At 29.0% G+C, this 27,903-nt stretch overlaps 2 protein-coding genes across 4 annotated transcripts in view; both read left to right on the top strand.

Annotated features, from left to right (window-relative positions):
• Positions 1-444: 444 nt before the first annotated feature.
• The window catches only part of LOC126743390 (uncharacterized), a 444,135-nt gene continuing 416,676 nt past the window's right edge, over positions 445-27,903 (top strand). Inside the window, exon 1 of the mRNA XM_050450462.1 lies at positions 445-620. The gene's annotated coding sequence lies outside the window, so the exon portion shown is untranslated. The remainder of the gene's footprint in view (positions 621-27,903) is intronic.
• On the top strand, positions 20,240-25,288 carry LOC126743396 (uncharacterized). 3 transcript variants are annotated; one of them, XM_050450471.1, is made up of 3 exons: positions 20,247-20,796; positions 21,398-22,202; positions 24,005-25,288. In XM_050450471.1, the coding sequence occupies exons 1-2, from the start codon at positions 20,439-20,441 to the stop codon at positions 22,192-22,194; spliced, it is 1,155 nt and encodes a 384-aa protein (XP_050306428.1). In that variant the 5' UTR covers positions 20,247-20,438; the 3' UTR covers positions 22,195-22,202; positions 24,005-25,288. The 3 variants fall into 3 exon arrangements, with proteins under 3 accessions (XP_050306427.1, XP_050306429.1, XP_050306428.1); XM_050450470.1 differs by having other exon boundaries at positions 20,240-20,796; positions 21,398-25,288; XM_050450472.1 differs by having other exon boundaries at positions 20,246-20,796; positions 21,398-25,288.

Below are 27,903 nucleotides of genomic sequence, written 5' to 3'. Positions count from 1 at the left end.
CACATTTCTACTGTCTAAGTTCAATAGACTCCCGTATATAAACCCCCAGGGATGATTGCCCTAAAAAGTGTCTGACCTCCCCCAAAACCCAGAAACCTTAAACCCCATTCGAACCGCCCCTGACCCCAACTCATGCGGCGTCGGCGTCGTTCGATAGCGGCGTCGGGCGTCCAGTGTCATCCAAAACCTCTCGCCGCTTGGTTTAAGCAGCAACGTCAAACTTTACGCACAAAATAACGACACACGCGTCAACTCCAGATTTTGCTTTTTTTTTTAAAACCCGATCAAACATTATCATCCCTAATCATCCCCGAAATGTTTTAGGGGTAAAAACGTACGTACACAGTAGATCCGCGAGGGGTTGTTGGGGACGAACGGTTTAAGGGCGCGAAAAGTAACTAACTATTGGTGAGGTGAGGAGTGAGTTTTGGTATTTTTCCCTCAGTTTTTTTTTTCTGTTTTTTTACTGTGAGTGAGTGAAATTGAGAACCACGTGCGAGTGGGTCGAGGTGCCGGACTGCCTCACCGTGCGGGTACCGGCGGGGCTTCAGGGGGCCAATGGGGGACAACATGTACCTGCTAATGGGGATACATCCGTCGAGGAAAAAGTCACTTTACCGGTGAGTTTTTACAGTTTTTTTTTTAATTTTCTAGTCCATATGGTTTAATAGAAGTGAGTGAATGACATAATTTACAGGCGAGTAGTGGCCAGAAAACTCATAGTTCTACGCGTTTAAGGTTATTGTCATCACGTAAAGACTTATTATCTTTATTATAATTTACAGTACAAATGGTGAAATTGAAGTATGTTTTTTACTTTAACCATTCAGCTAACATAATGACTCTAATATTTATTTGTTATATGAATAAAGTATATTATTATTCATTATAGAGAGACGTCTGAAATAGGAAAATCAGGTAGAAAAAACATTTTAAATAAAAACCTTTTCTTATCTGTATATAAATCTCTGGTAGAATCCTTATTAAGATATAGTATTCTTGTATGGGGTGGTGTGTATAAGAGTACATTGAGTTTGTTGAATGTTGTACAAAATTATTTACTTAAAGTAATTTATAGAAAAAATAGGCTTTACCCTACGAGGTTGATTTACTCTAAAACTATTTTTGATATACGGTCTTTATACATCTTGGAGATAAGGATTTTTGTATATAAAAATGTGAATTGAAAAAATATGTAAATCATAAGTATGAAACAAGAAATAAAATCAATAATTTTATAGAATTACCTAAAAGTACTACTAATGCAATTTTCAGATTGTTAATAATTTTGCACCCAAAATAAAAATTTTCTTATTATATTCTTGATTTTAAGTTTGTAAGTGTCAATATATGCAAATTTAAAGCCTGGTGGTTTTAGAAATTATTTTTAAATAACTTGGGTATATTATTAGGTATTTCATTTAAATTTGATTAAATTTTTATTGGAAATTGTGATGTTAAGTCATTTAGGTGAGTCCCTGTTATTTATTAGCTTGGAATATTGTAAATTTGTCTGGGTATTAAATGTTTCACAGTAAATTTTTTGATTGGGATAACACTTTTTATATATTAGTTTAGTTAAGCTTTAATTTTTTTTCCTTTTGTATGTATATTAGATACTTAGATAATAAATGATGTATACACAGGGTTACTGTACCTAATATTAGGCATTTTTGATGTTTTCGTTTAAAATTTTTTTATTGATTCCTTTAATTTCTTAAATTTTTTTAAAATTCCTTAACTCTTCTATTTTAATTATTTGCTCTTAGTTTTTTGTTTTTTGTATAATTCGTAATCATTTTAAACCTTCCTTTAACTAACCTTAAAATCGAAAAGAACTTAAATTACAATTACTTTAAGAAATACGAGTCATATACATTTAAATTATGCATCTAATTAGTTTCTTAAATTAATAATTGTTTTTCCAATTTTAAAGCTTTTGTTAATTTCAATACATATTTCACAATTTTTCTTACCGGTAAGAAATATCAAAAATTTAACAAATTTTTTAATGATTTTTTTTATTAAAGAAAATATGGGTTACGTACAATTAAATTATGCACTTTTGAGCAAAAAATTCAAGAATTTCGTTAATTTATAAAAAAAAAAAGTAAGTGATTAAAAAAAATTATAAAAAAAAGATTTGTTTAATTAAATTTTAAAAATTTAAACTTTTAACGCTTTAAAATTTATGATGCAAGCTTAGAACTACAAAAATTTAATATTTTTTTCAAAATCAAAGCTATTTTCGAAAGAGAATTAAAAATTAGGAAATTTAAAAACGTAAAAAACTCAGAAAAACTTTATTTCTATTAATTATTAAATTATAAAAAATAAAATATTTTATAAAAATGAAGGTTTTTATACTTATTTATAAATTTTTTAATTGGGATAAACACTTTCGATATATTAGTTTAGTTAAGCTGCTTTAATTTTTTTTTTTGGTGTGTATATTAGATACTTCGATAATAAATGAGGTAAATACAGTGTTACTATACCTACCAAAATTATAAATTTAATTATATCGTAAACTGATTGTTTGGCAAAACAATATAATTTAAGTTATTATCAAATACATATTTTTATAAAGAAAAGAAAATGGTGACACATGTATTAAAAGAAGGCAACTAGCCATTGATTTTTATCGACTTTGTTCCTCTAGACTTTTTGATAAGGCAATAATGCATAAACTGTAAAAAGTAAAGCTTTTTATGGTTTTAATTTAAATTTGTTTTTTTTTAATTCGATTCGAAATTTGATTCCTTTTAATATTTTATGAAATTAAAGTATGGCTCCTACTTTAATCATTCAGCCAATATACTAACTCTAAAAGTTATTTCTTATATGAATAAACTATATACTATGTTATAAGATTTTTTTAATAAATATATTTTTTAATGCACAATATATAAACTAATCAAAAACAAAACGAGTATCTGAGATAATTGAGAAATATTTAACTGAAGAACAAGGATCCAAGGATGACCCTTGTGGCACGTTACAAACTAGGGTCAACAGATAATAATCTTTATTTAGCATGAATTGCTATTTACCAAAATAAAAAATTTCTCTAAAAATAATAAAAATACATATAATAATAACAATAATTTTTATACACTTAATTCAACAAAATATTTTATCAGTAAGAGTACCATATACCTAAGCAATAATAGCATCATTGTATATCGTAAACGGACAGTTTGGAAAAACAAAACAATTTAAGTTATTATAAAATGTATATATATAAAAAAAAAATGGTGACACATGTAGAGACAACTAGCCATTGATTTTTACCGACTATGTTCCCCTAGACTCCTTGATAGGCCAACACTCATTTCATACAAAACTCCCCAAGAGCTCAATATGGATAATAATAGTTAATTATTTAGTTTATAACAAAGATTGCAATAGTCCAATACCAAACTTGCTAATTAATTACGGTCAGTCGCTTGCAAAATATTATCCATTACATTTAAGACAGAACAGCTCTAGTCTCTTCTGGATCCAAATAGATCTGAAGGCAATTTAGCAATTTCTGGAGATGGCAGGAAGAATGCTGATAGGCCTAAGTTTAAATAATTGACTTGCTGATGTACCTTTCAGTAATGCAAGTAGATGTGAAGATTTTCAAGCCCCTGCTAGACGATTCTTTACAGGAATTAATGAGAATTACACTAAATGAGAGAATAAATGGAAAACATTGTAAGAGCATAGCTAACCTTATCCCATCTGTACTAACGGCTGCAGATTTTGTAGGAAATAAAGCTGCCCTAACTTCCTTGAGAGATGCAAGTGAAAACTTGAAATTTCCAACTTCTTCCTTTTTATTCCTGAGATAATAGGTCAAAGTTTCTGGATTTGGAACATCCAAGCTCCCAGCATTTATGAAAACATTATTAATGGACTCGGTTCAATCAGCTAGATTACTAGGAATTGTCTATACGTTTATTAATACATTTTTTTAACAGGGTAAGGTGGAAATACATAGTTGAAAGCAGACAGACGACTTTAATTAAATTAAGGGTTGATGGTTTTAAAAAACTGATTTTAACACTAGATTCTTTGGACGAAAGTAGCTTGAAACGAGTACTGTATTGATGGGTTGATTTTGAACTAAATTTTGTAATTTTGAGGCGAGAGTTACTGAAATTAAAAATTTGATCTGACAATTGGGTTAGCTGAAAAGTGTAGCTGAAGAAGAGTTCCAAGTTAACGGGCTTAATAAAATGTTAATAATTGAAAAAATAATAAACTATTAAATTAAATTGTAATTTTGTGTGTTGTTTTAGTGACCCAGTCCAATTTTTTAAATTTTTAAGTGTTTTAAAAAAATCCCAGCTTTTCAAATTTTTTCTTTAATTACCAACGTTTTGGTCTATATTAGGCCTTCTTCAAGGCACTACAAAATTAAAAAAAAATATCGTAAAAACATTTATAGACTATTAAAAATAAATTAAATAAGTATAATAAAACTAAAAGGAGTTATGGTTAAAATTAAAAAATTAAATAGGAACATATAAGTATACTTACGAGAGAAACATCAAAGCTCTACGTAAAATTTCGCTAAATTGTAATGATTATATCTTAATTAGACTGGTATATATAAACTTAAAAAAAATTAAGTGTATTTTTGCATGCTTATTAGCAAATAGCAACCATTGAACAAATATTGTATAAATGTATTTACATATTATTAATCTTATTTATATATATAATTATATAATGTGAGACTAGCATGTCTTGTTTTAATGTTTTTTAGCATATCCAGTATTTACGTAAAAACCCATTATTTTACATTTGTCCCTATTGTGACAAAATATTTTATACAAAGTCAATATATTTTAGAATGTAAGTTTCAAATTATTTGCCTCTAATACGGGCAATATTTCTTTAGTACTAAGGCTTATCTCTTTCGAACGTTCTTTAAAAAATTAGGCAGTATACTCATACAATATATCACTAATTACGAACTCCTTTTGATAAAATTCTGATAGAGTAAATGTTTGATTAAGGTTTTGTTCTTTTATGCTTTTAAAAATTTTCTCAAATGTTAAACAAGTAAATCACTTATTAATTTAAAAAAAAATTGAAGTCTAGTTGTAAGCGTTACAATAAACTAAAAATTTAGTCGAAGTTTAGTCTTACCCTTATTACCCCCCACCCACCCCGGACAACTTTCCAATAAGAACTTGTTTTAAAAATTATTATTTTTCAAAATAATACGCATAAAGAACAGCTGGTTTTATTGTTAATACTCAATCTAATAAGGATGTTTTTATATTAAATATTTATATATAAATTTATAATAAATTTTAATAAATAATATTATTTATATAAATATTTAATATATATTTTCTGCAAAAACATTGTTTTGCAACAACACAACCCCTACCCCCCCCACCCACCCCAAACATTTGACCAGTCAGCAATTCTTTTGAAAAATCACCGTTTTTGGTCCATATAATCCAATCTAATAGCACTGTTTTTGTATTAAATATTTAATAATATAGATAAATATAATTTAATTAAATTTAAGTAAACAAACTGTCTTATTAGATTAGATATTAACGACGAAACAAGCTGTTGTTCATGCGAATTATTTTGGAAAACGATGATTTTTGAAAACAATTTATTACTGGTAGGTTGTGTGGGGTGGGTGGGGGGCTAAGGGTAGGATTAATCAAAAACGTTTTCTTGCAGAAAATAATTATTTAAGAAAAGATACTTTTTAAGATAAATATAAGTAATAAAACCATTTTTAATGGCAAATACATCAAAAAATGCCCCTTAATGCATAAAACACATCTGCAAATTTAAAAAAATATCTACGTTGGTAGTAAAGTAACGTTCAACTTTTATGAAATAATAATAGTGTATTTTTAACACGTAACAAACGTAAACCTAATATTAAACTCTTCAACGTATATCACTCGGACATTTTATCCGATGATTATAGTTGAAGTTTAACCAAAAATTAACGTTTATTTAAGTATCGTAAGTTGCTTGAGCACCAAAAGAGACAAAGAGATGAGATTCAAACTGAATCCCTTGGAGCGACACTGGGGGAGTGAGAGAAGAAAACGTCTGCGAATTAGTGTTCCATAATGTGCCTTAAAACAATATTAAGTGTTGGGTAGGAGTGAGACAGGATAGAGAGACGTAACACATACTTTAACAGAACCCCATTTTGAATCTAATTATAATGTTATAGTCCTATGGCGCCGCATTAAATGTCTCATAGCACGCACTCGTTGCGACGAAAACTGGATATTTTACTTAGGGAGGACGTGAGAGGAGTCTAATTAATTAACATGGGTTAAGTTTTTTTCAAGTTTTTTATAAAAAAAAATTATTCTTAAATTTTGAACGTAACTCTTTATTAGGCAGTTACTTCCTTCTAATTCCAGGCATGTAAAGCCTTTTTTTTATATTTTTAGTTAGCTGACTTAATTCCTCACTGCACTTCGTGAAGTCTACTAAAGAATTAAACTAAGTAACATACAAACCGATCGTGAGCATGAATTTTCAATATAATTTTATATACCCAAACACGCAATTTTCAAAATTCGAACCGAACAAAATCACACCGGTTTAAAATACATTAAAAGCGGAGATTCGTCCCTTTATGTATGTTAAATGGGCGGCACATAATGTACGATGAGTTATGTGCCCGTATCAAAATATCCATTCTAACATCGTCCCGGTCCTACATGTATTTGCAATTTATATTTCGTATTTACATGTGTGTACATGTGCATAAATACAACACGATGGCAGGGTGGAAGGGTGCGGCGGGGATGTTTACGGGGCATGGAGAATCCTATTTGCCAATTTGGAAGGTTGGCTGAACGTTTTGTTTTCCGGGGGGGGGGGGGGGGTAGTTTCGTTTTGCGGGAAAAAATATGAGTGGGGTGGAGGGCATGTGTGTGTATTTATAGGGTCGGGTGGTTTGCTTGTAAGGGTAATTTGGCTAGGTTTGTTTAAAAATGTCTGTTTTTTTAAGGTGTTTTTAGTCTAAGAATAGGAAAAACATTTAAAATTATTCAAATTGTCTCTAGGGCACCTGAAGTCTCAACTATCACCTGAATCCAACAAATAAAGGCACCTTCTTTTTCCTTCCAGGCATTGCTGTATTCTTCAAGGCAGTTGAAGCTTGTGCCTGGAAATCATAGTAAAGTTTTCAAAATCTCTGGAAAATTTTAAACTTAACGTTACATGCATTCTTAATTTATTATAAACGGGTGTCATTTTATTCAGTTTGAATTTTACATTGGCATTTTTGACAACAAAATTATATTGAAAATTCATGTTCACCATCAGTTTATATGGTATGTAATTTATTTCTATTAGAATCCAAGAAATGCAGTCAGCAATTACATATCCTAGGCAATTAAAGTTATTTTAAATCAGAAATTGCTTCCAATATGTACCTATATAAGGTAAAAAATTCCCTTAATGTTCTGATAACCACGTTTTCATTCCTTTCAATTTGAATAATTTTATAATAATTGCAAATGATATTATTCGTTTTTTTATAGGCGTTTAATGTCGCTATCTGCTTGTAATCATAAATTTAGTTAAAATATTTGCAATAAGTGAGAATCAGTGTCAAATTCCCACAAATCATTATTTCATTAATATTCAAGGCAGTTGAAGCCCTTCTTAATTTTTCCAGGCATTTAAGTAGTCCTTTTAAAGCCTGGAATAAAGAAAAAAATTCTATCGACTGCGTGTATTTATTTAAAAATTACTTCAAATCCCTGAAACAAGTGAGAAACAGCTTTAGATATCCGAAATTGAGAATACCTAAAGTACCTAAAAAAAATGAAAAATTGTTAAAATTAATTTGTCTCATTTCTTCAAGGCAGTTACAGCCTTTTTTAATTTATTCCAGGCGTTTAAAGTCGGTTTTCTAATGCCTGAAATAAGTGTGAAATTGCTTTAACTACCTGGACATTAATTTCTTATTGCCTGGGATTATTTTTTAACAGCCTAAAATAAAGCAGAAATTACTTTCACAAAATGATCATAATTTAAAAATTCAATGACGCAAGGGTTTAAAAAACTATATAAATATTCTTAGTTTGACATTTATTTTAGCAATTTTCAAGATATTAATAAATTCTGAAAAGTTGTTATAAAATGTAATTTTTTTTGAGTTTTTCTTCACAAAATGCCCATAACTCAAAAATCAAATAATGCAGGGGCTTAAATATTTGTACATAGATTCTCTATTTGATTTGATTAGACACCTATTTCAGCATTTTTTAGAAAATTGATAATTTGTAAGAAAAATGCTTAGAATTTAAATTTTCTTTGATAATTTCATTCCCTGAAAAATTCCACAAAATGTCCATAACTCAAAAGTCAAATAACGCCAGAGTTTAAAAACACGTAATTGACACACTTGATTAGACACTTATTTCAAATTTTTTTGAAATATTAACATATGATGAACAATTCTCAAAAATTGCATTTTTACAAAATACCCATAACCTAAAAATCAAATGATGCAGGGTTTTGAAAATTTATATAGAGATTCTTTAGTGAATTGAATTAGATATCTATTTCAGCATTTTTCATTTCACAATTAAATGCCTGAAATAAGTGAAAAATTTCATCAACTGCCTGGAATTAATGTAAAACTTCAAAAACCTCGAATAGGCCAAAAACAGCTTTAATTGTCCGAAATTAGGAAAACTTAAATTGCCTGACATGATCCTTTAAGTCAATAAAACTCTATTAATTAATTTCTAGGATTTAGCATAATAATTCGCGAGAAACATTAAATTACTAAAAAAGCCCAAAATATTCAAGGATTTTAACAATTGAATTTATATAAGAAATATACTATATTAAAATATGTGAAATATTAATTTAAAAAATAAAACAGTAAGTTCAATAATTTTGCCTAATTCATTTTTTTTCTATTATTATTAACTAGTAATAAATGCTTAAATATTCAAAGTTTGCAAACATTAACTTATGAAAAAAGTCTACACTATTCAAAGATTCATGAATTATTCATATTAAGATAAAATATAATAATAATAATAAATCGTCTTTTATTAGATACCACAAAATACATAAGTAAGTAACTATTCATACTTAACTACTGAAACACCATAGATGGCTTATTTACTAATACACTATTAACAAAAGAAAATTAAGATTTACACTTAAAAGAGATAAAACAAAAATACATTGTGTTTGGCTAGCAAAATTAAAGTAATGACCTAAAAGTACCCAAAATAATTTAAAAAAAAACTAATAATGTCTAAATATTACAAGTTTCAGACAAAAGATAATATTATAATTTTTAAACAATAATAATAATCATTGTAACACATAAAAAATGTGCACTGATCACTGATGCACTCACCTTTCATAATTCCTTATTTATAATAAGAATTTTAAACGCTTTTTTAAACTTGGTATATGTTAAAGATCTTAACCTGTCAGGAATCCTATTATATAATTGAATACTTTATATACAAAGCTTCGTTTAAATAAGGCCGTCCGATGACGAGGAATAGTAAATGAACTTGAAATACGTAGGACTCGTGAATATACAAAATTTACCTTTTAATGAATAAAAGGTATAGGGCATGTCATTAATTTGTGAAGAAAGTTACCCACATGAAGAGCTCTACGATCTTCCATCCTTAAGCATCCCAACTCCTCAATTTTAGCACTTATACGATCATACTTTCTTAAGCCAAATATGAGTCTAGCGCAAGTATTTTGAACTTTCTGGATTCTATACTTTGTGTTGATATCCAAGCATGGTCCATAGATAAAATCGCAGTAATTAAAATTTGACAATACTAGTGATTCACATAGATTCTTTCGAAGTTGTTGGCTTAAGATATGTCTGCTGGAATATAAAAGTTTTAACGAAAGGTAGGCCTTTTGTGTAATCTTAGAAACATGCATTTTAAAAAATCTTATATCAGTGTCCACCCACATACCCAAATTCCTTGCAGTTTTAACAACAGGAATTACTACACCATTAATATTTACATCTAAATGCTCTCTTATAAAATCAATTATCATTTTAGGGCCAAATATAATTTTAAATTATGTTGTGCTGAGAGTTCACTTACAATTTTTAGATCTTCATTAATTAATGTATTTACCAATAAAACATCCGCAGAATTAAAATTAAAATAAAGTTGTGCATAGGCTTGGCGTTTACAATGTTTTATTGACTGCAAAATACTAAAAGTATATACCAAAAACAGTAAAGGACCCAACACGCTACCCTGAGGAACACCAGATAAAATGGAGATAGAATCAGATACCCTATCATTGCACGAGACACACTGAAACCTGTCTTTTAGGTGGGAAGATAATAAACTAATCAGCGAATAATGAAAGCCGTAATATTTTAATTTAGCTATTAATAATTTATGATCAATGGTGTCAAACGCTTTTGAAAAGTCTAAAAGAGCTAAAATAACGTTATCACCTTTATCATAGGTCTCAATTATATCACTGATCACTGTCGCTAAGGCAGTCGTCGTTGAATAGCTTTTTCTAAACCCACACTGATAGCTGGAATTATATTTTTTCGCATACATATTGGTATATTTGTTTATAAACAAATTTTTCAAAAACTTTTGAAAACGTTGGCAAAATACTGACTATTCTAAGGTCGAAAAAGGCCTTAGGGTCGGATGTCTTTGGAATAGGCCTACCGATTGCAGTACGCCAAAGACGAGGAAAATATTGCTTTTCTAGACAGTAGTTTATGAGGTGAGTAATATATTTATCAACAAATGGGCCGATATGCCATCCACACCATATGCATTATAATAATAATATGACTTATCTGCTCAATTGTAGCAAATTCTATTTTGAAACAATTATTTAAATTATAAAAATTGCTATTAAAAAATTTAATTTGATTTTCACAGTCAGGTGACATATGCATAACTTAAATGGATGTGACACACCTTTTACCTTAATTATTCATTCAAAGATCTTAGATATAATAAACTGCTTTTAATTTTCATGAAAATTATATTTAAAAAAAAATATATTAACGCATAACTTAAATCTACGTGATGTATTATTTTTAAGGGAATTTAATTTTTACCGCCAATCTTTCAAAAAAATTGTTTAATGATCAAAATTAATTAAAAATTTTGCATAATTTACGTGGACTTTAATGTAAGAATTATACCTGACAAATTTTTTGATCAATATTCAATTGCTAAGTGGATTAATTTAAAAATTATTTAAGGTAATTAAAAAAAGTTTTTATTATAAGAAAGAACGTTTCTTTACAAATATTGTTACATATCAAAGATTCCTTTATGTTAAAAGCTTTTTCTATAAAATTAAAGGATGTAAAAAATTGACGATTTTAAAGAATTTTATTAGCAATTAAAAGAAAATTAAAAACAGAAAAGGAGCTTTAGGACCATTTAAATCATGCATAATTTAAAACTGAATTTTTACCATAAGGGACAAATAAACATGAAAGACAATATTAACTTTTTTAGGAAAAGATGCATCATGTCTATTTAATATAATTTATATTTATATATTATTATAATTTATATTAACAAGATACACCTTTTTTCATAATAATTTAAATACAAAATTTTAAAATGACTGGGAAACCTATGCTTTCTTCTGTTATAATTCAATAAGACCATTTAGAAAGTCATCAGTTTTTAAAAATCGTCAAGTTGACGAATGTTGAAATTTTCAAAATGATACTAATAAAAAACCTGGAATTTCTTAAGAAACTAAAAAATTTAATTTAATAATTTGCAACAATTTATTAAAATAAAAAATATAGACAACTCATTTTTCAAGAAACTCATGCTCCGAATATATGAATATTTTTGTCCCAATAATCACAGGCGTATGAATAAACTCACTTTTTCATGAATGACTACTTGAAAAATAGAAATTCTCTTATGGAGAAAATTAATTTTAAATCGTGCATAACTTAAATGGTCATGATGCACTTTTTCTTATTTTTTTCCTTTTCTTTACAAGTAATTAAAATTCAATTTTGACCATTTTTGCCTTGGAAATTATTTCTGTTTTTAACTGTTTGTAGCAACCTTTTCTAAGAAATTCACTTAAAGTGAAAATTAATTTAAAATTATGCATAACTTAAATAGTCACGTTTTCCTACTATCAAAAATTAAGTAAGGCAATTTTTCCCTTACAAAATTAACCCCATAATTTCACCACTTTTTTAACTGCTAATCCTCCATATAAAACATAAACATGCCGCTTTCAACCCCCTTTAAAACTTTAAAATTGTTTATTTTTCTGAGAGAAAAAATTGGCTGAAATTCCCGCATCATTAAAATTTAACGCGCATCATAAAAACGTACCCCCGGTTACGTTTTATGGGGGCAGTTTTCCTGTAGACAATGTAACAACCGGTTTGATTCGGTTGTTTTTCTCTATCAAATTTTAAACGGGTTTACTTTGTTTTCGGTAAGAAAAAACACTCTTCCCTCGATGAAAAATTCAAAATGTGCCCGCGAAATCATTAATTATCGATTTGATAAATGACTGTTTGACTCTTGAGGTGCTTGGGACGGCCATTACTCGTCTAAGTCAGGCGTAAACGTTTCCATTAAATGGGAGATTTTTTTTTTGGTGAAATATTATAGACCATCAGGAGATGAATTATCTTTGGTGTTATTTGGATTAATACGGTATGCAATATTTAATGCAATAAAACTCCTTGTTTCTTTCTTTTAGTTCTTTTTAGTATTTTATGATAAATGATGTGAATTTTTCAAGTTAAGGAAACTATGTGAGCGCCATTGCACTGTCACGATGATGTATGGTTCCAGTAATTAGTATTGTATAAAAATGTAGGACGAGTTGAGGAGTTATGGCGCATAAAAATGTTTTCGTGTCAGGAATAAAATGGGATTAAAAATTTGTTCTTGAGGTCCTGACGTGGGCGTAATATTAATGTTTTCATGTATTTTTTTGTCCTCTAAAAGAGTTTGTTTTTTGCAATATATTTTATTAAAAATATGCATAACTTAAATGGATGTGACACATGTGTTAATTTTTTCTTACTTTTAGTTTTTGAAAAAAAAAATTAATGGAGTTTAGGGATTCTGTTGTGTTTTTAGGGCTTATACATTTTTTTCCACATAAAATTGTCTAAAGCTAATAAATATAATAAAAAGCCATTAATTTTCCTAAAAATAACATTGTGAGGAAAAATGTATTAATGCATAATTAAAATGGACGTGACGCACTTTTTTTTCTAAATTTTTTTAGAAAAAGACGAATAGGATTTTTTCTTGAAATTATGAAGGAGTTATATTTTTTTTCATATAAAATTGTCTAAAGTTATTAAAACATTGAAATAATAATTTATAAATGCATTAACTTATATGGACATAATGCATCCTTTTTAAGGGCATTATTACATTTTAATAGGCAGTCTTGTTTCAACAAAAGCGTTTAATGATCAAAATTACTGTAAAATTATGCATAATTCACATAGACTTGACGCACTTATAAGAATTATAGATGATACAATTTTTGACCAATATTTAATTTCCAAGCAAAATAATTAAAAAAATGTTTGAGGTACTTTATTGAAATTTTCACAGTAAGAAAGAGTAATAAATAATTTCTTTATGTAAAAACTGCCTGATTTAGGATTAGTTTTATAAGCCAAGGTCCACTAAAACCTGTATAATTTGTACATTGAAATTTACTATATAGAGGATTCTTTGGATATTTTTATAATTTTTTCAAAAGAATGTCAAGTGATTCTATAGGACGGATTTAAGGTAAAAACTGTAGTTGTAACTTAAATATTTACTGAACTAGACTCGATTTGGATGAGATGAGTTTTGTGGCAAATTTCTTTACAAATAATTTTTGTAGTCAAAAAGAGGTCGGTTTTTTGAATATTTCTAATAAAAATATGCATAACTTTAATGGATATGATACACGTTTTCTTAAGTTATTTATTTAAAAACTGTTATATTTTTTTTACATACAATTGTTTAACGTTATTAGATATAATAAAATGCTCTTAATATTCTTAAAAATAATATTTAAAAAAAAATTATTAGTGCATAACTTAAATGTACTTAATGTATTGTTTTTAAGCGAATTTAATTTTAACCTTTTAAGTTTAATGATCAAAATTAGTTTAAAATTGTGCATAATATACATGGACTCAAATCACTTGTTATTAGAATTATACGTGAAAAAATTTTTGATTAATATCCAATTTCTAAGCAGAATAATTTAAAAAGTATTCAATGTATTTAAACGCAAAATACACCCTAAGAAAGAGTGTTTCTTTGTAAACATCCTCATTTAAAAATCATTTCTTTAGGTTAAAAACTTCCTGAATTAAGATCAGTTTTATGAGCCAAGGTCCAACGTCCACAAAAAAATGTGCAAGTTGACCTTTAAAATTTCACACAAAAACAGAATTCGAGTTTTTTTTTTATATCTCTTCTAAGAGAGTAAAAAGCGATTTTTAAGGATTAATGTGAATTATGAATTATCGTTCTAACTTATATACTTGACATAATAAAAATAAATTAATCATATCCAATTAAGTTATGCATCCCATATAAGAACTACTCTAAAAATCCCTCTCACTCAGAATTTTTATTTAGGCAAAAGCTACCGACTCTCTTGCCAGAAACTTTCGATCCGATTATCCCGCGCTCGATTGTTTTACTTCTCAGATTTCTATGTTACAAAAAAAAGGGTCGAAACGTGTATAAACTGTCCGATTGTCATACAGGTTAATTTTAGTCAATTAAACTTTAATTAATTATTCTGAGGCACTATCCGTCTCTTTTTGCGCTGGACATTATACAAATTTTAATACTAATAAAAGCATGAACTTTAATAGAAACCCTTAGTAAAGCCTCACTTTATCGCATTAAATTCACGTTTTCGGAATTAAAGAAAACGCCAATATTTCTGCTCCCATACCTCTCTGGTTAGATAGCCCTAATTGTGTCGCCTGATAAAAGAATAAGCCGTGCAATGTGCCTTTTTTCATTACGACGACCTAAAAGGTTCTTTTTTTTTAAATGGCATCTTTTCAGCTATAAAAGTAATAACTTTCGTATATAGCAGCCATTTTATTAAAGAAATAAAAAAGGATTTTATAAGAAGCATATGTCATTAGGGCTTTAGAGATGTGCTTGGATAATATTGAAGTGTGCATAATTTAATTGGATACGAATGATATTTTTTTATTTTAATTAATATTTCAAGTAGGTGTTTGTGTAACTTTATTCGATGTAAAAAATACCATTTATTTTTTAGAATTTATTTCACAAACTGATCTAAAATTGATTACCTGACTTAAAATTTAAAGTTCCTGGTTAATCAATCTACAGTCGGTATTTCCAAAAGTATTAAAAAAAAATTATTATTAATAAAAATTATTTAGTCAAAGCTATCAATTTACGAGCAATATTTCCAATTTTATTCTAATATTTAAATTAATTTGTGATAGCTTCTTAAGTTTTGCACTTATTTCCTTTACTGTTTCCTTTATTTATTTGAGTTTTTTCAAAAAAAAGTTGTTTTCAGATAAATAGTAAACTGGAAATGAAGTTTAAATTGCCTGAAAAAAACAAACACATTTTGGGTTGGATTTATTTGAGGCCTATTTGAGGAAAATATATAGTTTTTTAAAAATTTGGCATTAAGGCATTACATGTCTTTAACTGTATGTTTTAATGCATAATTTAATTAGGTACGAGTGATAATTTTCTATTTTAATTAGCCTCTTAAGTACGGATGTTTGTTGTTGAGTATTGGATCTGCGAGACGTTTTGTTATTTTAAGGCAAAAAGCAGGAAATCGTATTCTAGGCAAATATTGATTTTTTCTTAAAAAAATTGCATTTGAAGATTTGCCGAATTTATTATGTATTACTACATAATTTAATTATAAACGAGTGATTTTTTTTTAAAGGGTTAAATTATTATTTCAAAAAGGTGTGTATAACTTTGTTGGATATGTAGGACGTGATGACATTTTAAGCCAAAAAGTAGAAATTAATATATACATGGTAGTTTTTCTAGGCAACAAATTGATTTTTTCAGAAAAATTTTGCCCTGGAGGCTTGGCATGTTTTAATGCATAATTTTATTGGATACGTTGGACGTTGTATTATTTTGAGGCAAAAAGTAGGGAATCATATATAGTAGTTTTAAGGCAAAAATTGAGTTTTTTTGGGAGAAAAAATTTGCCATTGAGGCTTTACGGGTCTTGGTGTGTTTTAATGCATAATCTAATTGAATAGAAGTGATATTTTTCAATTATATTTATTATTTCAAGTAGTGGTGCATAAATATATTAAATCTGGAGTAGTGTTGGGATTTTACATGTAAAATCATAAAGAAAACAAATTAAGACAATTGTCTTAATAGACAATTGTCTTAATTTGTAATAATAATAATAATAATGTTTCTTTATTTAGCATCATGCTACAAAAAATTACAAAGAAAGAAAATTTTTAGAATATAACTAAAAATAAAAAGGAAAATTTAAATGGCATATAGTAAACTAACAAATAGGTATTATAGGTATAAGTATAAATTATATCAACAAATGACAACAGATAATTTAAAAATTATATATATAAAACTTAAAACTATCATAAATTTGAAACAATAAAATTTAAGACCTTAACTAAGATAAAAAAAAAAAAATAAAAATATGTAAATATAAAAAATTTAAAACCTAATCTAGAGCCTGAAAAATTTTAAAATTTAAAAATATAAAACCTTAAACTATATTAAAAGAGTAAAGATAAAATAATAAAACACAAAGTAATACAACCAAAATAAAACATTTATACCTTATACCTATACAATATAATATAATTTAATTTCTTGGGATGGAATATATATATCTTTTTAATGTTTTTCTAAATGTGACTAGGCTTTCACTGTTCTTTGAATGTATTGGCAATTCGTTAAAATATTTGAGGCCTTTATGGAGAATGGTATTTGTCATTCTGTCTGAAGTATGTCTCCCCATTAATTATTTATTATATAATTTATTTTTATTTTAGAAATTGTTATTTTGTATTTTTTTGAAACTGTTTGTATAATAAAAGCAATAATAAAAAAACCTTCAGAAAATTATTAGGAAGGCAAAACCTTAAATTAATGGCACATTAAGTAATTGACAGCTTTGGGACAAATTCTTTAAGTTTGACTTAGCGTATTTATTACTACAGTATTAGAAAACACTTGTATGCATGTATGCATGTATGCATAACTTTAATGGATTGGATACATTCTGTTTATTTAATAACCTTAGAGATTTTAATAATGCATAACTTAAAACACTACGAATATCTTTTTCATATTTAGAAAAATGCAAATTTGTACCAAATTGTTTTTTTAAAAATTATGGATAAGGTGATTTACTTAAATAGCCGCCCAACTTTACAATATTCAAGACATAGTCTCCAGGTTAAGATAAGAAATACAAACTCTAAATGTAATTAAACGTTTATATTGTGTTAAAAGTCCGGTTTGATGATACTTTAAGTTAAATTGTCGTTTTTATTTCTTAATTAAAACTAGATCAAAAATCGCTATTAAATTAGAGAAACACGGCTTATTTTTTTGAAGACATAGTTTTTTTTTAAATTTTGTCCCACTGTGTATAATGTGTATAAGAATCAATGCATAATTTAAAAGACCTGATTTTCGTTATTTTATTTAATAATTTATTTTTTAAAATACTAATAAATTTGGAAATAGAAAGAAATTTGATTTTTGGTAAAAAAAGAACCAAAACCGTATATTTGTGCATAACTTTAAAATATACGACTGACATTTTTTTATTAAACACATTAATTGAAGCTGTAGATTTCGCGTTTTTATTACTTAATTTAATCTGGATTAAAAGTCAGTATCAAATTAGAGAACCATAGATGACTTTTTTGAAGAGATAGTTTTTTTAAAGTTTTGTCTCACTGTGTAAAAATTAATGCATAATTTAAAAGACTCGATTTTAATTTTTTTATTTAATAATTTATTTTTTTAAAATACAGATATAACTGAAAAATTTAGAATTAGAAAGAAATTTGATTTTTGATAAAAAAAGAATTATAACCGTATTTTTGTGCATAACTTTAAAAGATAAGACTCACATTTTTTTATTACGTAAAACTCTTTTTAAGCATAATACATTCTTATAAAAAGGACAATTTTTGAATAAACTTAAAGCAGTAGACATGCATAAATTTGGATTTATTTTTAACTTTAAATTTTGGAAAAACATATATTTTTTAATTTACGGATCTCAAAGAACAACAATCATAATAAAAATTATTTTGAGAACTGTGGGCTATAACTGAGAGAAAAAAATTTTGATTTTATTTTCCATATACTAGGAGAAAACCCCGTATTAATTGCTTATTTATTTTTATAACAATTTTTCTTTATTACTTTAAAATAAGTATTAGGAAGTTTTTCCAAATTTTCTTTCACAGTATGGAAAACAAAAATAAATTCCCTTTTTCTATGGAACTTTTATTTAGGATATATTTTCTCAGATTCTTCGCAAAAAATATAAATGATCTGTTTCTACCTTAATTTATATTTTTTTATTTATTTTGGTACTATAACGAAGAAAAATTACGTCAAAATTCGACTTATAACAATAATTTTTCTGACTTTTTAAAAAAAATTAATTTTCCTCCCTATTTTGGTCAAAAACATGCAAATAACTTCTCTTTTGTTAATTTTTGGAAGAAATATATAGAACACTTTTAAATTTTTACCTGACAAACTGCTTAAAAATTCTGGAAAAAATTCCCTCTTTACTGCCTGGATACAAAAGCAAATTGCTTTAATTGTATGCGATAATGAGGACTCTGAACGAAACAAATTACTTCCAGACTAGTGCATTTATAGTTTTATGTAAGCGCATTTGAATTTTGAAACAAATATTGCCTTAATGTATTAAAAAAATATAAAATTATATTAACGGCACGGCACGTAAACAAAACTAGAAATATTTGGTTTTTGGAAATTCTCTCTCAAAGTATAAAAAGATATTTAAAAAAGAATTTCAATTTTTTCTAAATTAAGACTATACTCACCCTGCTACTTCCTATAAAACATTTAATAATACATTAAAAAGAAAACAATTTAAAATATGCATAACTTTAAGGGATGCGATGAATAATATCTTAGGACACATTATTTCTTTGATAAATAACATTATATTTATCTCAAAAAGGTGCGGATATATTTAATAAACTGACATGAAATTACATTTTCCTTCTGGCATCCGTCCTTGTCATTTCAATCATCTTAGCAAAAAAAATGATAATAAACACGCGCAAAAACACTTTTAATATAATTCTCCTTGTCGTCGTTTCCCTCGATATATATTTTTTAATTTCTTTGCTAAGCAATGCATGGAGATCAAAATGGAAATTTTACGAGATATTATATTTTTCACGAACGACTTCGTTTTCAATTTAATAAAGAGGGCTTAAGAGACCCTCCCCCTTCTCGTCACCACTCTCGCATTGTGTTTACTGGGACGTTATTTCTCGTTTAATTAAATTGCCATAAAAATATCTCTGAATTATTATTCCTTTTAAAGTAAAAAAAAGAATAATTCCTTAGGGAGGCATTCCTTAAACCCAAGCGAAAATGTTTATCTTGGGGCGATAGCTGAGCTGGTGTTAAACTGGGAGACATTTAGCCACCATCTCAGCGTAAGAACCCTTAAACTATGTACGCTATCTCGACAATTTCGCTAAGTGAATATTACTCTTTTGTTTTTACATGGTAATTATCATGTCGTGTAAGTTTTCGGTTTAAACTTGAGCTTAAACCGGGTTTAATGAGTCGGATAAGGTCTGGATGGGTATTTATCTGATGTATGTAAAATTTATTTCATGCATAATGGTTATTTGGGACAGAAATGAGATAGTATGATTCTTTTTTGTTTCTCTTTTATAGTAAAATTATGCATTATTCTAACTTTGAAATAATCACGATATAAGTATTCCTTGTATCCAATTAAATTATGCATTAAAATCTAGCAGAACCACCGCAGTTTTTTTTAAGGGGGTGTTATTTAATGAAAAACAGCATATATTTCAATAAAATTTTATGCCTTTAAGAATTTCAAAAATACGCGTCACAAAGGGTCTAAGTATATTAAAATATAGAGACGAATATTGCATTTTTATTACTTGACTATTATATTTCAGCCTCGCCTCCATAAATAAGAATAGTGTAGTAGCTCCGTATGGCGTCAACTCACACAGTCCAAAGTCTATATCTTTTTTCTCTCTCGGATTCCCTAGACCCGGTCCTATTTACCCCATCACATCATTCTTCGTTTGTGTGTCGACTCGAACCAGTCAGTGTTAAAAAGTGCGGGTAATTTTGTGAAGTGTAAACGAAATGTCTAAAAGATTGTCAGTACATCGGTCTCGTAGCCCTTCCCGAGTTAAGAAAGCAGATCCTTCTATTAATAAGGTATTAAGTTACCTCGAAAATATGAACAAACGATTACAAAATATCGAAAAGATAAATAAAATTCGAAGTCGTAGTCGTAGTGGTCCGAGTACGCGTAAGCGGCTTCGTCGGATCTCTACATCTTCGTCTTCTTCGCATGAATCGCGCAGTTCGTCTTTGTCTCGCTGTATAAGCAACCCGACATCCCCAGGATCGCTGATAATGGATAGGTCCACCGATAACGAGGCGGACACCGCCCAGGAAAATATTTTGGTTACAGAGGGAGCTGAATCGAATTTTGCCGGTAAGTAAAAGAAACCCTATTAATGCGGTGTTGTGTTTTTAAACCGATTTATTTATCGCGCGGTGAGCGATTAAACTATATTATACTGGCAGTAAGATCAAGGAAGCACTCTTGCATTTCTTACTATATCGTTGAGCATATGCATGGCAAACTATTAATGATAAGGTATCATTGAGTATACCTATTTTGGCATATTATAGTATCAGAGAGAATACTTTTTCTTTATGAGGTATCATCGAGTATACCTATTGTGGCATATTATAGTATCAGAGAGAATACTTTTTCTTTATGAGGTATCATCGAGTATACCTTTATTGCCACATAGTATCATCGAGAATACTAACTTATTTCTCTATGGGAAAAATTGAGTAGGTATTTATACTTATTTTGCGATATAGTATCAATACAAATATACTCAATTGGAGGTATCATCGAGGGTACCTGATTTGCCATACCAATGCCGACCTATGCCAACGACAGATGGTTCAAGAATAAATTAAAAAATAAATAAATAAATACATAAATAGAAGGAAATTGTAATGTGTCAATAAAAATCAGAGGTTTTATCTTTATAGTTTCCCATTATATTTTTTGGTTTTAGCCGAAGAGCATACTTCTCCTCAAAATAATGCCTTACTGTCAGACGATGTTGTTGCCATTTTGGGACCTAAAGATTTTAACATAAAAAAATATGGCCCTAGTCTACATGACGATCTAGCTTTGCGGTGGGACAAGCTATTAGCTGAAGGTTTGTCAGACGAAGACAAAAGGAAACTATGTGAGGCTCATCTTCCACCTAAAAATTTATCGGCCATGGCAGCGCCAAAACTCAATCCACTAATCGAAAAGGCTGTGTCTCCCTCAAATGTGTCGAGAGACAATCGCTTGGCTGCAGAACAACAGCAGGTGGCTGCAACTTTGGCTGCTATAGGGCAACTTTTTAGTTCGGTTCTGTCGGAAGAGGGGGGCGGTAATCGCCAGCACATTAGTTTGCTTAATGATACAAGTAAATTACTCCTAGATCTTTTTCATCAACAATCGAAAACTCGTAGAGCTTTAATTGCCGTAAATTTAAATCAAGAATTTCAAGAGGCAAACAAGGAAAATATTACCCCAGATGGTTTTTTGTTTGGAGAGAATTTGGAGGAGCGGCTTAAAGCCGCTAAGAATCTGGAGGTTTCCGGAAAGATACTTAAACCGAAGCCAAACAAAACTTCATATAAAAAGCCTTTAAACTCCAAGGCCCCTTCTCGGCAACAGCGAGGGACGACACGTCGAGAGGGGAACCCGCGTCAATACCGACCAGTGCCCAAATATCCAACCCAGCACAGGGCTTACAATACAGTGATGAACAACAACCCTCAACGCAAGCGAGCAGTTCGACGTTGGCAAACCTAAATAAACAGGTGTGTATTGCTGAAAGATTAAAGGTTTTCTATCCGGCCTGGACCAAATTTTGTCAAGACCGTTTAGTTCTTAGCTGGGTTAGAGGTGTTAAAATACCGTTTGTAGACTATCCAAAACAGTATAATTTTAAAACTACATCTTGGTCACCTGCAGAACGTGCTTCTATTCAAAACTGCATCAATAAATTACTATTAAATAAAGTAATTAGTAAAGTCTCTTGGTGCAAAAATCAATATATCTCAAATATTTTTCTTAGGCCAAAAAGTGATGGTTCTCACAGACTGATTCTAAACCTAAAAAATGTTAACAAACATATAATTTGTCATCATTTCAAAATGGAGGATAACCGTACAGTAAAAAATTTGATTAAGAAAAATTGTTTCATGTGTAAAATAGACCTTAGGGATGCATATTTTCTAATTTCAGTTCACAGAAAATATAGAAGGTATTTGAGATTTAAATTTAATGGGGTCATTTATGAATTCAATTGTCTGCCATTTGGTCTCAATATAGCGCCTTATGTGTTCACTAAATTAATGAAACCTATATTTAGTTTTCTAAGAGCGAGAGGCTTTCTCTCGGTGGTTTTTTTAGATGACATTTTGCTTATTGGTAACACTTATGCAGAATGTTTAACTAATCGGAATGAGACTTTGGATCTCTTACTTAAATTAGGGTTTGTGCCTAACTATGAGAAAAGTATCTTGATTCCTTCCCAGGTAATTCAGTATATTGGCTTTATTTATAGTTCGATAGATATGTCAGTAAGCCTTCCTCAAGATAAAGTTTCAAGCACCCTAGAACTGGTTTCAAAATTCTTATTATTAGAAAAATGTAGTATTAGAGACTTTGCCAGAATGCTAGGGAAAGTAACATCTATTTGTCCTGGTATTAAATATGGTTGGCTATACACAAAGTATTTTGAGCGCCAAAAATTTCTAGCATTGCAGAGTTCAAATGAAAACTATAATGCAACAATGAAAATTCTACCATTACTCTATGAGGATTTTCAGTGGTGGATTAAAAACTTACCAAAGGCGAAAAACTTTATTCAAATTGACTCGTTTGCAATAGAAATATTTTCAGATGCATCTTCTACAGGCTGGGGCATTAGCTGTTTAGGCAAAAAATCGCGGGGGTTCTGGTCAGTAGTTGAAAAAGAATATCATATAAATTATCTGGAATTACTAGCTGTTTTCTTTGGACTCAAGTGTTTTGCCAGCCATCTGTCAAATTGCAACATTCTGTGCCGTGTCGATAATACTACAGCATTAGCATATATCAATAAAATGGGCAGTGTACAATACCCTAAACTCAATAATCTTTCACGCACTATATGGCAATGGTGTGAGGAAAGAAATTTATTTTTATACGCGTCTTATATAAAATCTATAGACAACTGGGAAGCGGATCATGAATCTCGTAGTTTGGCAACAGAGACTGAATGGGCTCTGGATCTACCAGCATTTATGAAGATATCTTCATCTTTTGGCGAACCAGAAATTGATCTATTTGCATCTAGAACAAACGCAAAGTGCGGGAAATTTGTTTCATGGCTGAGGGATCCAGAGAGCATTGCAATAGATGCATTCACACTAAATTGGAATCAGCTTAAATTCTATGCATTCCCACCATTTGCCTTAATCCTAAGAGTGCTTAACAAAATAATCTCTGACAATGCAAGAGGTATTTTAGTGGTGCCTCTCTGGACAGCTCAGCCTTGGTATCCTGTTTTTCTCTCACTTCTAGAGAGAGAACCTATAATTTTTGCACCCTATAAAAATCTAATGTCTTTCAACAGCACACCACACCCCCTTTGGAGAAAAACTACCCTGGCAGCAGGGATTGTATCAGCGAAGCATTGAAGTTAGGAGGAGTTCCTACCGAATCGTTGGATATATGCCTTGCATCAATCACAACTAATACTATTAAGCAGTATAATGTTGGCTTAAAGCTATGGTGGAAGTTCTGCAGCCAGGAAAAAACGAGCATTTATTCTCTATCGATTCCGACGGTACTGAAGTTCTTAACGCTACAGTTTAATAAGGGCGCCTCTTTTAGTTCTTTAAATTCATACAGAGCAGCTCTCTCACAGATTTTAGGTCCAAATCTTAGTGAAGATTTTAGAATTAAACGAATATTTAAAGGGTTCAGCGCTTTACGACCTCCTCTTCCCAAATACGACATTACTTGGGATCCAAGTATTGTTCTTAATTATATAAAAAACACATACATTAATAATTTGACTATAGAACATTTAACTTTTAAAACGGCTATGCTTCTTGCTCTGGCTACAGGTCAACGTGTACAGACACTGGCAAGCATAGAGTTAAGTAACATTGAAAATTACCCTGACAGATTAGAAATAAAAATCTCTAAAAGGTTAAAGACTTCTAATGTTAATAAAATACAGCCTACGCTTATCCTCCCATTCTTCACAGATAATGCAATATGTCCGGCAAAAGCCTTACTTTTATACATACAGAGAACTCACTCTATTAGGGGAAACATTAATTGTTTATTCATAACTTTGAAAAAACCATATCGAACAGCTAGTTCTCAAACGATCAGTAGATGGCTGAAAACTGTGTTGGCAAAAAGCGGAATAGATGAGAAACATTTCAGTGGGCATAGTACTAGACACGCTTCCACATCTGCTGCCGCCAGGAAAGGGCTAAGCTATGACAATATTCGGTTGGCAGCAGGGTGGACTGAAAGGTCTAAAACATTTGCCAGGTTTTATAAAAAGCCATTAATAAACGATAAAACTAATTTTGCCAAAACCGTTTTAAACCATCCCTAAGTTCTTTTAAATGGATTATTTTATGCATTTTTTTTTATAGAGCTATAAGTTGTTATTTATAGACCTAAGAGGTTATCTATAGGGTTAAGTTGTTGTTTTTAGAGTTAATTCTTATTTACTAATAAGTTGTTTGCACTACTTTAGCAATGTGCAATTTATGATTTATTTCGCCATTAATTCATAGCGGGTTTGTAGATTTACATGAAATTAGTACATATATGAATAATACAATTACTTGTTCTTTGGGGAGTTTTGTTGGAATATATCAGATTTATATCAGAATGGTGGTTTAATTTTTCAGATTAATCATAGTTGCAACTTACTTTAAACTACTACACTATTCTTATTTATGGAGGCGAGGCTGAAATATAATTACAGGATTAAACAAACTTACCTATGTGCAGTTTAATCCAGATTATATGAAGCCTCGCCTCCATAAATAAGCTCCCACCCCTTATTTCCCTTCCCAAATTAGTTGCAACAAGCTTGGAATAAGAATGATGTGATGGGGTAAATAGGACCGGGTCTAGGGAATCCGAGAGAGAAAAAAGATATAGACTTTGGACTGTGTGAGTTGACGCCATACGGAGCTACTACACTATTCTTATTTATGGAGGCGAGGCTTCATATAATCTGGATTAAACTGCACATAGGTAAGTTTGTTTAATCCTGTAATTATATTTTAGGACGCATGCATCTCTAAGACGCGCAGCGATGAGAATTTTTATTAAAATTTAATCTTTCATGCTTAAATTGAACTCTAGCTTTATAGAAGGAATTTTTATTCGCCCTTAAAATGAAACAACGAAATAACTGAATATTTAATTTGAATTTTGGGGCTTTTTTTGTTATCCAAGTTGGACGTGATGGAGAAATCGGCAAGGGATAATCGGATCCAGAAAGATCCTGAAAAGTTTTTGGCTAAAAAAGCCTTTTCCAGAATATAAAGAAATACCAGATAAAGTAAAGAGCCGTATACATTTATTTTATGATTTTCTTTTGTTTATTGAGCATAACTTAAATGGACACGATTATTTTGTTTTAAATTTTAATCTAAAGAAAGTTAGAAATGCGTAATTAAAAGACGATTAAGCGTATTGAGTATGCAAAATAATTAAATAGTTAATTTGAGAGTAATTAATTGATAAAATAATAAATTAGTATTGGGAATATGGTTTTAGTACAAAAATATGTTAACATACAAGACGATCAAATATTTATTATGTATTACGGTTAAAAGCAAATTAAAAGTTAAGTCAATTTGTTATTATTATAATTAATTAGGTTTCTGAATTAACTAAGGCTTAATTCCTGTTTCTGATACATTTAACTATTTAAACTAACTTATTTAACATTGTGTCGTCTAATTACAAAAAAAAACAAATTGTCTAAGGAATTATACATTCATTTATTATATTAAATTTATATACTCATTTATAAGGATATTATAAAAGATATATTTTATTAATTAAATAATAAATAATTAATAAACAAGACTCTTCCTGCTTCTGTGGAAATGTTAAATTTTCAAACTTAATTTAGTTAGTTACATCAAGTTTAATTTAGTTTATTTATTAAAAATCTATAATTTAAAATTAATAAAGTATATAAAATTCAAATAATCCAAATAAGTGGTCGTACCGGATAAGTACTTAAAATTAGACAGATTTTTATATAGTAAAGTTCCTATTTAAAATGCCAAGAATTCACATATATCTTATTTAATTAATTAAAATCCTTATAATTTTTATTAATGGAAATATTGCTTATTTTAAATAGTTAAAATTTTAAATATAAACAAAAGTAAATCCTTTTTAAAACGACATAATATTAATTAATTTAAATAATTCAAATAAATATTAATTTCTGTAGTGAAATTTAAAATTTATTTTAACTATTTAAAATCCTATAAGGATTTCTAAGTAATTATGCTTCTATTTTAATTTTTTTATTTGATAAATAAAACTTCTACATTTAATTTTAAATAAGTAAAAAATTGTTAATGAATTGAATTAATTAACTCAAAATTTATTTGAATTTTTTTGTTTTATTGACTCAATTTTTGCTAATGAAGCCACTGATAACTTATTTAGTAAAACAAACTGTAATTAATCAATGAATTTTAATTAATTAATAATTTAATTTCAAGTAGGCGATTCTAGTAAAAAGCTGGGTTCGTCATATTTAAAATACGTAAAAACTTTTTTCTAATTCCTGACAATCATAAAAAAATGCGGTTTGAATGCCTGGAATAAAATAAAGATTTTTTAATAAAACCTGGACCAACAATTTTTTAGACCAAAATTGCGATTTCTCTAAAGATAATTAGGGGTATGTATAATATATGTAGAGGTTTCTAGAAAAATAACTATAGGTTCGTTATATGAAGCAAGTATTACTATTAAAGAAAAAAAATGCACCAAAAAGCTAACTTAGAAAGTATAATAACGGAGTAATTGCCACCCTTAAAAATACCTAAAAACTTCCCCAAAAAAAATATTATTTTTTTAAACCGGCATCATATTGCTCGCATAGAAGGTTTAATGTTACAAAGACAAACAAAAAGTCCGGAAAACAACTGAAATTTGAAATTTTCATACATGCACCGGAGGCGCAAAATCCGCAAGTTATTAACCATTCGGAAGAAAGTTTTAAATGCGGGAATAGAAAGGGGGGAATTTTAATTTTTTCCGGATATAGTAGATCCTTTGTGTTTTCCTTAAATCCTTCCTGTTTTTGACAAGAGAAACTCCTCAAAGCAATGAAAAAAAACACCAGTTTTCCAAGCGACGGACCATAAGAAAGTTTCCCCGAGACAACTTGTTTATCTACAAAGAATATTGTTTTAGAAAACGTTATTACGCTCTCATAAGTTCCTGCGAGACACTCCAACCTTC

This window comes from Anthonomus grandis, chromosome 12 (assembly GCF_022605725.1).
Source record: "Anthonomus grandis grandis chromosome 12, icAntGran1.3, whole genome shotgun sequence".
NCBI lineage: Eukaryota > Metazoa > Arthropoda > Insecta > Coleoptera > Curculionidae > Anthonomus > Anthonomus grandis.
This window is presented reverse-complemented; position numbering and strand designations above follow the sequence as displayed.

Coding starts and splice junctions, on each gene's coding strand:
- LOC126743396 (XM_050450470.1), top strand. CDS start 22,539: ATGGAGGATAACCGTACAGTAAAAAATTTGATTAAGAAAAATTGTTTC.